The sequence below is a fragment of the Hyla sarda genome, chromosome 3, assembly GCF_029499605.1.
Source record: "Hyla sarda isolate aHylSar1 chromosome 3, aHylSar1.hap1, whole genome shotgun sequence".
Lineage (NCBI taxonomy): Eukaryota > Metazoa > Chordata > Amphibia > Anura > Hylidae > Hyla > Hyla sarda.
In genome coordinates this window covers 390,299,603-390,315,224 of record NC_079191.1, presented here as the reverse complement: position 1 = coordinate 390,315,224, position 15,622 = coordinate 390,299,603, and the positions used below count along the sequence as shown (strand labels likewise).

The following is a 15,622-nucleotide window of genomic DNA, read 5'->3' as shown; positions in this document are numbered from 1 at the left end:
AAACAGGTATAAATAACTTAGGAAAACATCACTTCAAAATCATAGCTGATCGGCTCTGCTCAGTTCTTGTCAAATCATTGCACATGAGAGTGTAAAAGATCTTTCTTTTGCAGTTGTAACCCTTAAAGGAGTAGTCCAGTCCTGAAAACTTATCCCCTATCCTGAGGATAGTGGATAAGTTTCAGACTGCGGGGGGTCCGACCGTTGGGGCCCCCTGCGATCGCCTATCCAGGGCCCCGCCAGCCCAAGGGAAGGTGGCATGTTGACCACCGCAGGAAGCAGCGGCTGACACACCCCCTCAATACAACTCTATGGCAGAGCCGGATCGCTGTCTTCGGCAATCCCCGGCTCTGCCATAGTGCTATATTGAGGGGGGTGTTTCGGACGCAACTTCATGTGTTGATCAATACGCCCCCTTCTTGCTGGCTGCCGTGGCCCCAAACAGGAGATCGCGGGTCGGACCCCCCGCGATCTAAAACTTACCCCCTATCCTTAGGATAGGTGATAAGTTTTTCAGGACTGGACTACTCCTTTAAACGGATTATTTTCTCCCACCATAGGTTTACATAAAACATAAGACTGGATCCATTGATGTGGCCTACAAGTTTTAAGAAAATAGTAGATATGCTAAACAATAAATCAAATTCAATTAAAGTAAAACAAACAAAATCATAACATAATAATTCGAATTTGCCAAGAATCGGAAGAGTAGCCATATGGGCCCAAACTGTGTGAGAGAAAAAATAGAGGAAATTTCCCACAGCAACCAATCACAGCTCAGCTAACGAGCTCTCGTAAATTGAAAGCTGAGCTGTGATTGGTTGCTGTGGGAAATTTCCTCTTTTTTTCTCTCACACAGTTTGATAAATCTGGGCCTTTGTATTTATTTTTGTAGTTTTCTATGCAGAGAACCATAGAACATTTTTCATTCCCCCACTCTATTAGTGGTACGTCTCCTGCTTGCAATGGAAGAGATCCAGAAGACACAGTAAGATATTGCAATATCCTTATACAATAATTTAAGTGGCTCTAAAAATGTCACTTTGACACTCATCTTTCTGCTACTGCATATAGTCATACCTTGTCCAGTTTAAGACAATTGCGAATAAGACTGTTTTCTTCTGGTGAATGCATTGTTAGATAATTCAGAATATAATAAATATTATAAATTAAACAATTTAATGTACTAATATTAAAAAAGAATAAAAAAAAATAAAAATCACTATTTAGAAATTCCCTACCTATACAAAATGGCTACCTTCCCGGACTTCTGTAGGAAAAAAATAAATTTAAAACTATTTAGAATATCAACCATATCTTAATTGTATATTTACATATTTCAGCATGGTGTTGCCTCTTTGTAAACACATTTTGTAACTTAAAATATGTCCCTTATATAATTAATTCATACATGCTATAAAATAAATAAAAAGAAATCTATATGTTTTGTTTAGCAAATAATTTGTTGCTGATTAAATTCACATTTCCCGTGCACATATATAGATATATAAAATTATCTAGCAACCTTTAATACAAGCCATTCACAATCATTAACCCTCTCCCCTATTGCCATCGTGTAGACTCTTTAGTTAAAGTTGTCAGTGTGGTGCCTTAAAGTGCCTATCACAGACCCAAGCTGATCAAGGGCAAGAAGTGAGCAGAGACCGCTTAATATTGCCAGATGACATAAAAACATAATTTTAAAATTTCTTAAATAAATTAATATAAAAGTAATTTCTAAAGAAGTAATACACATTTAAAATAGTAGGTTGCAATCTGTAGTTAACAGCTAAAAAGTACCATACAGAAAGCAAAGAAATACTGCACAGAGTTTGGAGAAGGAAGGACTAGAGAAAGTTTTTTTTCTATTTTCCATTATAAAATCGGCAACACTCTTATAAAGCCACGGTAGATTGAACGTTGCGATTGTTTTTGACACATGACTCAAAAATCTTGTAGTAAAAAGGTGAACCATTCAAAATGGCTGCCAAATGACAATTTCAACTTGCCTCTATCTCAAAACATACAAGACATAGTTTTCAAAATTAAATAGGAAAGGATAAATTAAAGAAAGCCACAAACATTGTTTTTTTTTACACAAAGTATTGGTAAGAGTGAACAAATATACAACAAAATGATATAAAAGTACTGAAACAGCAAAGTGATGACGTCACTTTTGACAAACCCATTAAATATCGTAAGAGTTGACTGCTTCCTGCTTGCAGACAGAATTTGAGCATTTTTCATATAAAACTGAACAAAAAGTACAATGCAAGCAAAGTGACCCAAAAAAAGGCAAGACGTGTACTGCAATGGTAATAGTGTGTCGAAAAGGTGTGTGAGAACCAATGCGTTATCATATAGCAACCAGTTGATAAAAAAATTTCATTTGATCGCAAATGTCCAGTGGGTTCTTATAGAATTTTCCTGTTTAGCTGTACCGCCATTCCCTTAGGTACAAGGAGATGAGGCGCTTGACAGATTTGGTGGGAACAAAGAAGAAGAAAGTTTTTGATCGCGTAAGCCCATTTTCTCACTTTTTCTTAAGTGAATAAGGTATAAAAATTGCATACAAACCCAATTATGGGTAATTCATGGTTTCTGACAATGGTTACAGAAGCACAATATCTGATAGAAACCTAAAATGGCATTTGAACATTTGCTAGAATACAGTTTAAATGTCTTTTTTTTTTTTTACTTAGATTTTAATGTACACACATAATAAAAAGAGAATGTTGCCTACTAAAGTTTATCTGTGCTCCCTTTTCCCCTACACAAAATGTGAATGAGCCATAGTGAAAGCTAACAGAAATATGGAAGGGTTTACCTAGAGAACTGGGTGGGTCAGCAATGGTTCTTATGAGGTAGCTGGGAGGTGTTTATATGCAAATTAAAACTGAGTAGGAAACTCAAAAAGTTTGAGGGAAAAAAGATTCCACTAGATTTGTTAATGGAAGAATTTGCATGAAATGGGTTCTCTATGGTTTTGAAAGATGGGAGAGAACTTAAGAGACAGACTCATCGGAAGAGAAGGCTGCTCATTCGTGGACAGCTCCAAACGTATTAAATATATTACCTTTCCCCAAAAAATTACAGCTGTACCTTTCATATTCCACCATTTTGAGTTGTTACATTTCAAACATGGAGAAACCATGCCATGTCTTGGGCTTTATAAACAAACGTCTCCTTATCTTACACTTGGGACAAAACGTATGATCTGAAGTTGTCTAATCATAACACTCTTTGCGTATGTGAAGCATTAACTGAAGGTTAATTATTTTAAGGTATTTTTTACTTTGAGTGTTTACAGGTGATAACTAGCTGATGTAAAGATCAAACCACTGGGACCCCCATGGATTATGAGAATGGGGATCCCTTGTGTACTGAGTGATTGGAATGACAGCCTCATGCTTAGCCTTTGTCCATTCAGTCTCTAAGCTGCCTTCGAAGCTAACCAAGCACTGTACTAGGACCGCCGACAATCAGCTAGTTATCTTCACTCTTCTGCATAGGTGATACTTTTTTATTTTGGAATAACCCATTTAAAAAAAGATACAGGGAGCATCTTTAGTTTCTTCAATATATTAATCAGCTGTCTATCTATCTATCCTGATTTCACCATAAATGTGCCCATATTATTCAGCTAGATAAACATTGTATTCGTTAAGGACATTTTTCATACTTTTCCCAGTGAGCATTGCCTTCCACAGGATAGGGGATAGGTGTCTGATTGTGGGGAGGTCTCCCCTCTCCCCTAAGATCTCCTGTACAAGGCCCAGCAACTCATCAGTCCTCTAAGTGCTTCTGCCCACTTATCACCGGCTGAGCTAGGACCCTGTTTAAGCCAGTGATTGGCTGAGCGGGCTGTCACTCCTGTTTATCTCAGAAGGTGGGGACGGGGGCACTCCAAGGACAGGTGAGTTGTCAGATCCTGTACAAGGGGATCTCAGGGAGTCAAAGCAGTCATTGGCCCCTGCAATCTGACACTTATCCGGTAGCCTGTGGACAGGGGATAATTTGAGTTTCCCAGAATACCCCTTTAATGCCTTTTTCCTTTAGTTGGATCGGATGGGTTTAAATCTGATCTGTTCAGTCACTTTATTGGTGGGCGGTTTGCCAGTTATCATAGACACAACAAAATCCCTATCTATGGCCAGCTTCAGTCCTAGGCTATATTTCTATCTGATCTCACATACCATGGGCTTTACCACAATAAAACACTGATAAAAAGTTGCCTACCGCAAACATTGTGAGACAATATTTTAGTTCCAGCATGTTTACCATTAAATGGATCTATACTTTTTTTTTTTTTAGAACTACAGATACAGATGGTCTTTTGGTTCTACTTCAGAGGATACGTGTCTGGTAACAGCTTGCGTTGGGTTCCCATTAACATATTTGTACACTTCGGACATGGAAAGGCACATGTATGGCAAATGTCTGATGGGAAAAAAATGCACACAACACAAGGAGGACGTGGCTGCATCTCACTTACTTAATGGTGTTGTTTAGGCTTTCATTGATCAAGGCAAATAGTTACAGTTTAGTGATTTATATTGTGTAATATGGAGCTGGACTTTATTACTCAGCAATCTCTTACGTGAGGCATTTGTTGATGGTGACATGACAGAATATGAACTATGTTGAGGTTGAAACCTGGGCACTCAAAGTCTTCATTTAGCAAACTTAGAGCTTGTTCCTACTTATAGTTGACCAATCCAGTTATCTACCCAAAGAATAAAAGGGAGTGTCCAGTGTAGAAAATACATCTCTTGGCCAAAATGGAGAGTGCATACAAAGAGTATCTCTTGCTCTGGAGAAGATGTCCTGTCCTGCACTACTCAGACAACCCATTGATTTGAATCTGTTGGTCTCCGCAGTGGGACACTTTGTGAACAGCTTATTGTCAAGGAACCATTCTAACTAAGGATCTAGCCAAGGCAGAAAACCTCTTAAATAGCATAACCACATGGTGTACATCATGACTGTGTCTATGTAAAGTTGTCATTATTCCAAGCAACCTAATAGAATGTACTGACAACAATGATTTAGCCACCAAAACGGTTATCAAGAGTGTATTGGTGACAATGGTAAAGTCATTGGTGAGGGTAAAGTCATGCAGCTACCGTATATTACTTGTCTTACCATCAATGCAGGAAAATCTAAACTTTTATTGTTAATGTTAAGGAGCCACGTTCTAAGTGTATGTATCTATGCATGTTCAATATATCAGCAGGGACCATGGTGAAATAATTAAAGATAGTAGTGGAAGCCTAAGACCCAGTCAAGTGTAAATATGCAAGGGAGTTAGAAAATAATACTTTTCGCTGGGTGAGCAGAATATTTGCCAATTCATTTAATTTTCTTTTGCACCTAAATAGGCAATAACCCTATTTCTATTAGAATACAGCTTGAAAGTAACCTACTTTCAAAATCTGGCTGGACTTGAAGAACTTAGGTATTTAAAGTTATGGGCCAACATTGTACATTTCAATAAGAATGGAAATTCATACGCAAATCCTATCAAAATTACTTTGTCACGTGAAACATTAGCTGTCTCGGCATAATTTTTTTCTCTCTTTTTTTTCCTTTTCTAAAAAAAACCCCAATATAATAAATGACAGAATCTGTACAAAAATATAAAAAAAACATTTGGGCAAGGGGGATCTAAGCAGCCAGGTATATGCAATTCTTACTGAAAAAGCAGTAATTAATGCCTCCAATTTTTCCTCCCAACCTTAAATGACAAAAAAGGGGTTTCGATTACCTAAATAATAAAATTTTACCTCTTGCAATAAACCTTATTGAAAAAATAGACAGTTATGCACATGCAATTTACAGCGTTCCCCAACATAATTCTTGTGCTTATACACAGACAGCTTAAAAGGATGTTTAAGTTGTCTCTTGATAGTATGTATGAAATCTTCAGTGGACTATGGTATAACCATCCCTGGAGACGGACTTATAAAGTATATCTCCAAAGTGGTCATACAGAAGGCACTCCAATACAGCGTAATGCAATATCTAAACAGGATCCTTTTTTTTTCTTGAAAAAAAAAAGGCAAAGTATGCGTGCACAGTGCTGTGAATCTGTGGTGTAAGGAGTTGAGGACTATGCAGAGTTTTTTTTTAGGAACCAACCAAAACCTCCATTATGTGATCTAATTCCGTGAGGTCCATCTTGAAAGGCTGATTTGGGGTTACCGGTTGGTTGCTATAAGGAGATAAAGTTTTAAGGAGTTCATCAGGTGCCATTTTCGAGGCTGCTCCTGTATTGGATGTGCAAGGATCAAAATCGTACATGGACGTGTCAATGTCAGAAAAAAGGATATCATCTAAAGTCAGATCTGTAAGAAAGCCGGTGGAGGTTGTTAATTCGAAATTCCCTGGAAGAGAATCCATTAGTTTTGGCTCACTTGTTCTATTCTCTTGTGTTCCCTCAGGCTTAAGGGTTCCTGCTGCAACAGGTTCATCTTTTAGATGCACGGCTGCTTCTGCAGCTGCCTCTGTGGAGGTAGACGATGGACACAGCTCCTCGATTTCATCCAATGCGGAGGAGAAACTGTCTTTTACTGGCTGGACAAGAGCAGGTGGCGGTGGTGATGGTAATTTGCTGCTAGAAATATTCTGCTGGACTGTTTGGGAAGTGCAATATGTGTCCTCCTCAAGCAGAGAGGCAGGAGTGAGGCAAGACTCTAGTGGTGTAGTGCTTAATAAGTCAGTGGGCTGAAGAGGCTGGGAGCTGAGATGGCTGAATGCAGGCTGAGCCTCCTGGTACGAGTCTCCGAGAGGATCCGAGGTCTGTGAAGTGCTAATAAAAACAGGCTTCAAGCTGCCTTCTTGCTTTAGCTCCTCCTGTATCCGTCTCAACATGTTATTTATTAAAACTGTTTTCTGCAAACTTGGCTCCGTAAGTGGCCTGTGGTTGTAGAGTTTCATAAGGGAAATGTTGAAGATAGTCTGGCGCTGTAAAGTGTAGGATACTTTCGATGGCCCATCTGTCGGAGACACCACTTTGCCTTCCAGCCCATCTTCATGCTCGTCAAACTTTCGCTTTCCCGGTTTAGCCAACATATATCTAAAAGACAAAGAGGCAGAGGAACATCAGGTTGTGACTGTTCTGTACATAACACTATACATTTATTAATTGTATTTTATGGTATGAAATAGTGAACTTCTAAGGCTCTGTTCACCCCCCATTATGACGGCACTCCCAGATATGACAAACTACAGACTGTAAAGGTTTCTATCTGATGGGTCCTATTAACTTGTAATTTTGACAGGAAGAACATTGTTGCTCGCTATGCTATTCTTCCCATCAAATCTCATGTAATTACTGACAGATGCTCCAAATGGGGCCCCTGATAGTAGTGTGAACACAACCTAAACAGAGTGCATTAAAGTGTACAAACACTATATTTTAGGTCTAGGTAAAAAATTACTACAGCTATGGATCAATACACTTTATTAGTAAGCTTGCTTTTCCTGTGATAAACTAAATTATATGTCAGCAATTGTATCTATATGTAAATTTTTGCTATGACACACTATTCTGTTGTCAACAGGACCAGGCTTTCAAACCTTCTTCTGGACAGTCATAGAAATCAGAATAATAGTAAGTGGTCCACCACAAAGCAGTAAACACCAGTCTGTATCGGTCATCTACTCACTTGGTTGTTTTTCCATTATTCCATAATTCTGCAGCAGTACTGGATCCCTTATATGCTGATCCCAAATGACACCCAATGGACTCTATAACCTTCAATGGGGTCTGCTGAATTTCCATCAAAGTGCCTTGTGTTTTACAAGATATAATTGCCCTGCATAGGGCTGAGCGGTATGACCAAATGTGTGTATCACGGTATTTTTGTAACTTTTTGCGGTTCCACGGTATATAACGGTATTTCCTCCCCCCCTTCAAATTAATTATCAGCTGCCCCCATCGGGGTAAATACTCACATGTCACCCGCAAGCGCTGCCCTCCTCGTCCTCCAGTTTGTTGCGGGCCGCCGACGCTGACACTCTATACTGTGCGGTATCCCTATGCCCGGGCTGCAAAAGGTAATCAAAATAAACTAACGCATGTTCCGATGTCGGACTTACCCTGGGGACGGGAACATCGGACAGCCGTCAGCCTATCACCGGCCACAGCGATGTTCTGCCTCGGCCGGTGATAGGCTGAGCCCACTGTCATGTAAGGAGCTCTGGCCGGCTTCTTACATGACAGCGGGCTCAGCCTATCACCGGCCGAGGCGGAACATTGCTGCGGCCGGTGATAGGCTGACGGCTGTCCGACGTTCCGTCCCCAAGAAGCAGGTGAGGCCAGTACCGGACCAACGGGAGGTGAGTTAAAGTTTATTTTGTTTATTCTTTGCAGCCCGCCCAGGCATAGGGATACCGCACAGTAAACAGCAGTGGTCTTCAACCTGCGGACCTCCAGCCGTTGGCTGTCCGGGCATGCTGAGAGTTGTAGTTTTGCAACATCTGGAGGTCCGCAGGTTGAAGACCACTGGTATAGAGTGTCAGTGCCGGCGGCCGCAACAAACAGGAGGAGGGGGAGGGCAGCGCATGCGGGTTACATGTGAGCATTTTCTCCGGGACAGTGCTGGGCTGATAATTTATTGGGGGGGGGCAGAACAACGCTCGCGGGTCACATATTATTAGTTCCTCGATGTGGGGATAGCGCAGCGCTGGGCTGATTCATTCATTCCCGAGGGGGAGGGGCCAATCCGGTATTGCAGTATGGGTTAAAATTCATATCGTGCAGCAGAAAAATTTCGGTATTCAGTATGAACCGGTATACCGCACAGCACTAGCGCTGCATGCTGCACTATTTTGTTTATGTATTTATGACAAAACCTGCAATGGAGGAGCTTAAAGTGGATCTCTGGTTTAGAAATCATATTATCGTATACCCTATCAGGGAATTTTGAGTTCATACTACAGGTCCCCCGTACAGGATTTTTGTGTCTTGGTCAGAGTGGACAGCAGTTTCTCTATGTCTCTGTCCCTCTCTGGATGACCTGTCCTGTTCAGCATTACACCAATAACACCTGATTTGATTAGGCAAAGTGTAATACTTTATTTCCCCTGTGGTGGCACAGCAAGGAAATGTAACACTTACTGCCAGATTTTAAAACAGATTACAGCTGATCACTGGGGGTTTCAATAGTGGGACACTTTCTGTGATTAACTTATTACCAAGGGACCTCTCTAAAAAGTAGGGATTGGACAGAGTGAAGAACCCCATTAAGCAATTGTTATATTATTTTAGTTGAAAATATGGCTGTAAAACAAGGTTCTGTAATAAACTTGAGAGTTCAAAGTTAAATATTATTGTAGAATTGAGGAATTTTCGGCATGAAATTAAAACTGTCTGTGAAAAAAAAATGCCAGCAATGCCCAACACAGTATGTTTCACGCGCCTTTAGTAGAGAAGGAGTTAACTTGATGATCATGAAATCATACTTCTGTCCTGGGAATGGGAATGCACTCTGTTCTAAAGCACAGGAGATATTCCTCTTGTAGTGAAAGCTTTACAAGTGATCCTGACACTTCCCTTGTCTGTCTCCGGAGAATGTTCAAAAAAGATTATCTGCAGCGAAGGTCCTTGTATTCTCAAATGGAAATGGCATCCACTTCACAATGAGACTAATACGTAGAGACTGAGCACAGCAAACGCAGATTAGTTTTCTGTGTCTATACGTATAGCTGTCCTGCACGTTCTTAATGGCAAAAACACCAGTCAGAAAATGGTTTATTACATGTATAAATAAATCTGCCTTAAGATTACCCACAAAGGACCAGTGTCAGTCTCTTGAGCTACTGAAAATAATCTAGGGTCTACCCTCCATCTAGATACAAAAAATGGCAAGTGATTAGCTCCAAAGTACAATCCAAAAAGGGTTGTATTCTGCAGATCTTTTGGGGCCCTGCCCCATGTCAAAGCCTGTGCCCATTAGAGAATGATCTGGCACTCCCCTTGGCCAGTCTAAGGGCTGTACTAGACCTGTGGTTGTGTGTGGTATTACAATTTTGCTCCATTCACTTCAATGGAACTGAGCTGCAATACCACACACAACCTGCAGACAAATGTGGTGCAGTGTTTTGAAGACATCAGCTCTTGTTTTTCAAATATTGGATAACCCTGCTAATGAGAATTTACACGCTTTAACCATCATGTAGACAGGGATTGTCTGTGCAGTCCTCCTGGCGCATTTGCTATAGAAAATCTGGGCATTGTGTCTCTGAATAAAATTGGACTGTAGAATGGACCATAGCAAACAATGGGAACCACATTCCTATTCTGCACAACGCAGACCATTAATTGGCCTTCTTTAACCTGTTAAGGACTTAGGACGTACCTGTACGCCCTATGTCCGGTGTGAAAAACGGGGTCACGCCGTGACCCTGCATCACACGGGGTCGGTCCCGGCTGCTAACGATAGCCGGGACCCTGGGCTAACAGAGTGCGGCACCGATCGCTGTGCCGCACGCTGTTAACCCTTCAGACACGGCGATCAAAGTTGACCGCCGCGTCTGAAAACGAAAGTAAATCGCGATGTTCCGATCAGCTGGGACGCAGGCGGAGGTCTCCTTACCTGACTCCGTGGCGTCCGATCATCGATTGATTGCTCCAAGCCTGAGCTATAGGCTTGAGCAATCAAGCCCCTATCTGACTGATCCGTGCAAAGCTATGGCTCTGCAGGGATCAGCATAGGAGATTAATGTGTGCAGTGCTATAGCTCCCTATGAGAGCTATAGCACTGCAAAAAAAAGTGAAAAAAAAAAAGTTAACAAAGGTCATTTAACCCCTTCCCTAATAAAAGTTTGAATCACCCCCCTTTTCCCATAAAAAAAAAAAACCTGTGTAAATAGAAATAAAAATTAACATATGTGGTATCATCGCGTGGTCGACCACGTTTTTGCCTGCGGTTGGGAAACCGCATACGGCCGAAAAAGCAGCCGACCGGAGGCTGCGGTTCACTTCGGTCGGCTCATAGACATACATTAACTACGGTTCCCGAATACGGCTGAGTGCGGGCGCCATGATTAAGCCCCGCCCACCCCTCCTCCCAACCGTATACAGGAACCGTAGTTCAAATCGTAGTGTGAACCCAGCCTTACTAATCATTTTTTAAATGATTCCAATAGTAAAAAATTAAGATATTATTTTCCCAGTTTTGCAGAGTAAAAACCTTTTATTTGTGGACGGCCCCTTTAATAATTTCTGCAGTGTGGATAAGAGAAAGAGGAAGAAATCTGTTTTACATAGCAAATTCTGCACAAACATTTGGTAGTTAAAAAGTTAAAAGCAAATGTTCCATAGAAAAGGGACATGTATCTTCACTAGACATAACAGTCTCCATCAAGGTCACATTCAGTCTGCACAGTATGTTTTCTAGCCCTAATGCACAATAGCTCCACATTTACTTCATGAAACAAGACATTAAAATGATGTTTATTTTCATAGCTTACTGTAAGAACACATTACTGACTAGGACTCTCACGTTCCTCCTAAACCATAAAGGTACCAGCAGATTAAGGCTTTTCATGTCCAAGGAAGCAGACACGGCCTAGGTGGGGACATCAGATGGGACACGCTGAATCCATGGCACATGGCGTCCTATCCCACTGAACCTATGGACCATCAGGCATAGAGGTCCTCAAGTGTCATTGCACCAGATTAAAAAATGCTGCATGCAACAGGTTTTTTGACCCGGTTATGGAAATAGTCATGCAAGCATTCTTGGCTGTTTCCGTGATTCCCATTGGAATACAGTGGTCCCTCAACATACGATGGTAATCCGTTCCAAACGGACCATCGTTTGTTGAAACCATCGCATGTTGAGGGATCCGTGCAATGTAAAGTATAGGGCAGTGGTCTACAACCTGCAGACCTCCAGATGTTGCAAAACTACAACACCCAGCATGCCCGGACAGCCGTTGGCTGTCCGGGCATGCTGGGTGTTGTAGTTTTGCAACATCTGGAGGTCCGCAGGTTGAAGACCACTGTTAGAGTAAGTTGTACTCATCTGTCCCCGCCGCTCCGGACCGTCACCGCTCGTCACCGCTGCCCTGGATGTCGCCGTCCATCACTGTCGCCGCATCCCCGAGGTGTCCCCGATGCTCCGGTAAGGCCTCTGCTTCCCCGGCATCCGCGCGCTCCGTCGCCGCCATCACGTCGCTACGCACGCCGCTCCTTTTGGATGACGGGACGGCGTGCGCAGCGATGTGATGACGACGATGGAAAGCGCCGACGATGCAGGGGATCCCGAAGAGGACGTGCCGGAGCCCCGAGGACAGGTAAGTGATCGTCAGCGGACCACACGGGGCACCGTAATCGGTGGCAGCTGAAGCAGTCAGCGCTGCTGGATAGCCGTTTATGCGATGGCCCCGACATACAAAAGCATCGTATGTTGATGCTGCCTTCAACATGCGATGGCCTCTGAGAGGCCATCACATGTTGAAATTATCGTATGTTGGGGCCATCGTAGGTCGAGGGGTCACTGTACCAGAAAAGAACTGCAGACACGTCTGACCACCTCTTGATTCATTGCCCAGATGTGACAGCTAGAGGCATATACAACTACATATACCATAGGTAGGACCCTCAAACTATCAGACATCATGTGTATATTCCTTAAAGGGGTTATCCAGGAAAAAACTTTTTTTTATATATATCAACTGGCTCCAGAAAGTTAAACAGATTTGTAAATTACTTCTATTAAAAAATCTTAATCCTTTCAGTACTTATGAGCTTCTAAAGTTTAGGTTGTTCTTTTCTGTCTGAGTGCTCTCTGATGACACCTGTCTCAGGAACCGCCCAGTTTAGAAGAGGTTTGCTATGGGAATTTGCTTCTAAACTGGGCGTTTCCCGAGACACGTGTCATCAGAGATTACTCAGACAGAAAAGAACAACCTTAACTTCAGAAGCTCATAAGTACTGAAAGGATTAAGATTTTTTAATAGAAATAATTTACAAATCTGTTTAACTTTCTGGAGTCAGTTGAAATATAAAAAAATTTTTTTTTTCCTGGAATACCCCTTTAAATGTCTAGAGCAGAAATGCCCCTTTCATAAACATCTGAAGTGCTTAATAGTCATTGACAAAAATGTCCAATGACTTATTCTGGGATTTCCCTATAATCAAAGAAAAATTTTACAGAGGGGCACAGAAGCCATTTGTTGTTTTCCTTGCATACATTAAGTAAGAAAAGAAAACAAACCACTATGTATAGTCTGTGAACAAACAATAGAGCTCTTTTTTTGCATGTATATATACTAGAGAGTTAGTCCATCAGCACCATCCTTAAAGGGGTACTCCGGTGGAAAACCTTTTTTTTTTTTTTTTTTTTTTTTTTAATCAACTGGTGCCAGAAAGTTAAGCAGATTTGTTAATTACTTCTGTTAAAAAAGCTTAATCCTTTGAGTACTTATTAGCTGCTGAATACTACAGAGGAAATTATTTTCTTTTTGGAATACAGAGCTTTCTGTTGACATCATGACCACAGTGCTCTCTGCTGACATCACTGTCCATTTTAAGAACTGTTCAGAGTAGGAGAAAATCCCCATAGCAAACGTATGCTGCTGTGGACAGTTCCTAAAATGGACAGAGATGTCAGCAGAGAGCACTGTGCTCATGATGTCAGCAGAGAGCACTGTGTTCTAAAAAGAAAATCATTTCCTCTGTACTATTCAGCAGCTAATAAGTACTGGAAGGATTAAGATTTTTTTAATAGAAGTCATTTACAAATCTTAAGCCACTAGAGGAGGAGAGAGCACACCGTATAGCTTAAGCATGCAAATATACGATACCACTGGTATACACTGGCAGCCTCCGGACCCGATATATAACATACGCAGCACCTGCGGGGTGCACACATTAGATAAAGTATCAAACAATACAATGGAAAAGGGTAGCGTGCACTCACCGCGGGTAAACAGCTGCAGGCTCAAGGTCTGTTTACCCGCGGTGAGTGCACGCTACCCTTTTCCATTGTATAATTTACAAATCTGTTTAACTTTCTGGCACCAGTTGATAAAAAAAAAAAAGTACCCCTTTAAGAGTGTATTAACATGTACAGTATCCTGTGCATATCTGAAGCTGCAGATTTGAAGCTGTGTTCAGTCATTTAGTTTACACAGAACTCTGCATCCATAAAATCTGCAGCTTTAAATACTGCACATCAAATATGCGCAGCATACTGTACGTGTGAATACACCCTAAAACAACAAATGACTTTACAGCCAAAAATGAAACTGAAAGCAGTGACCTTATCGCTATCAGTACATGGAGGGTTACTAACAAAAAGACGTACTGCTGGACCAAGATAAGCAGCATAGTTAGCGCTGGGCCAAATCAGGGTGATCTTAGGAAGACAACGGGTGCTCACCCTTCATGTGTGGCATGTACTCCTCGAGGAGCGATAGACCATGAACCTCACTGGAGAAGGGATGGGAGCGTGTGCCCTCTCTGACTAGCATGGCAGTATAAGGCGGCACAGTATTATTTATGAATGAGACAATCACTGAATCCTGTTCATTTTGTTTAGACAAATTGGATAATGGGAAAATAACTCATGTGGATGTAATCGCCCCATAAAACGACGCTCTGCTCTGAAGTGACACCATTGTAGCTGTCCGACAGAAAGGTCAAATGTTTCGCTGAAGCGCATCAGAAAATAAAGTGGTGCCAGACTCATATTGGTATTTTATAGTGTCCAATCAAAAGCCATTTTACATCGAAATCATTTTAACCCTCAGTTATATTGTTTACTTGCCCTTTAAATTTTTTAGGCCATGGTCATTTATCACGGCCTAAGCATACAAACATGCCGTCTTACGACTAATGATTAAACATTTCCAACATATGGACTTTAGGATCTAAAGGTTAGGACCTTAATAAAATGTTGCTTGGCTACATTTACCTCAGTGTTTCTCAATCGGTATGCCTCCAGCTATTGCAAAACCACAACTCACAGCATGCCTGGACAGCCGCTGGGTGTTGTAGTTTTGCAACAGCTGGAGGCACGCTGGTAATTTCTTTATAAGCTCCTTCTTGCAGTTTTCACTCATCTATTAGCTTATATCCTCTGTACGGTGTTAAACTTTCTTGCTTCTATCTTCGCACTGCCAACAAGATGATGTTGACAGATCTGTTATTCTTAGTATGTGTATATTTGATGTACTTTCCGTGCACGGTGCATATGATTTAGTCAATACCCCCGAAACCAGTCATAAGCTGATGAGCAGTATTAGTGATTTGCATGCTCACAAGTTACGTTGTCCTGAGTTTTCATACAGGCTTAAGGTAAAATAAAATATAAAGCCATAATAAATTGTGTTAGTATGAGCTTATTGATGTTCTCCATAAAAAATAAATACCGTATATACTCGAGTATAAGCCTAGTTTTTCAGCACGATTTTTCGTGCTGAAAACGCCCCCCGCGGCTTATACTCGAGTGAACAAAAAACGTTTTTGGCTTTAGTTGTGAGGGGATGGTCTCGGCCTGTCCACCTGTGAATCCCTTTTCAGTGGTCTTCAACCTGCGGACCTCCAGATGTTGCAAAACTACAACTCCCAGCATGCCCGGACAGCCAACGGCTGTCCGGGCATGCT

At 41.5% G+C, this 15,622-nt stretch overlaps 1 protein-coding gene and 1 long non-coding RNA gene across 3 annotated transcripts in view; one reads left to right on the top strand and one right to left on the bottom strand.

Moving 5' to 3' along the window:
* Nucleotides 1-15,622, top strand: part of LOC130362876 (uncharacterized) — a 92,613-nt gene that overhangs the window by 22,458 nt on the left and 54,533 nt on the right. Inside the window, exons 2-3 of the long non-coding RNA XR_008891605.1 lie at nt 6,444-6,605; nt 7,566-7,615. This is a non-coding gene — a long non-coding RNA (uncharacterized LOC130362876). The remainder of the gene's footprint in view (nt 1-6,443; nt 6,606-7,565; nt 7,616-15,622) is intronic.
* SERTAD2 (SERTA domain containing 2) overlaps nt 837-15,622 on the bottom strand; it is an 85,602-nt gene continuing 70,816 nt past the window's right edge. The window contains exons 1-2 of one of the 2 annotated variants that reach the window (XM_056567964.1): nt 7,671-7,894; nt 837-7,078 (exon numbers count right to left, since the gene is read on the bottom strand). In XM_056567964.1, the coding sequence (XP_056423939.1) occupies nt 6,130-7,078; nt 7,671-7,786 (1,065 nt within the window). In that variant the 5' untranslated portion in view covers nt 7,787-7,894 and the 3' untranslated portion in view covers nt 837-6,129. Of the gene's footprint in view, nt 7,079-7,670; nt 7,895-15,622 lie in introns of those variants that run through there. The other variant, XM_056567965.1, reaches the window with a different exon arrangement.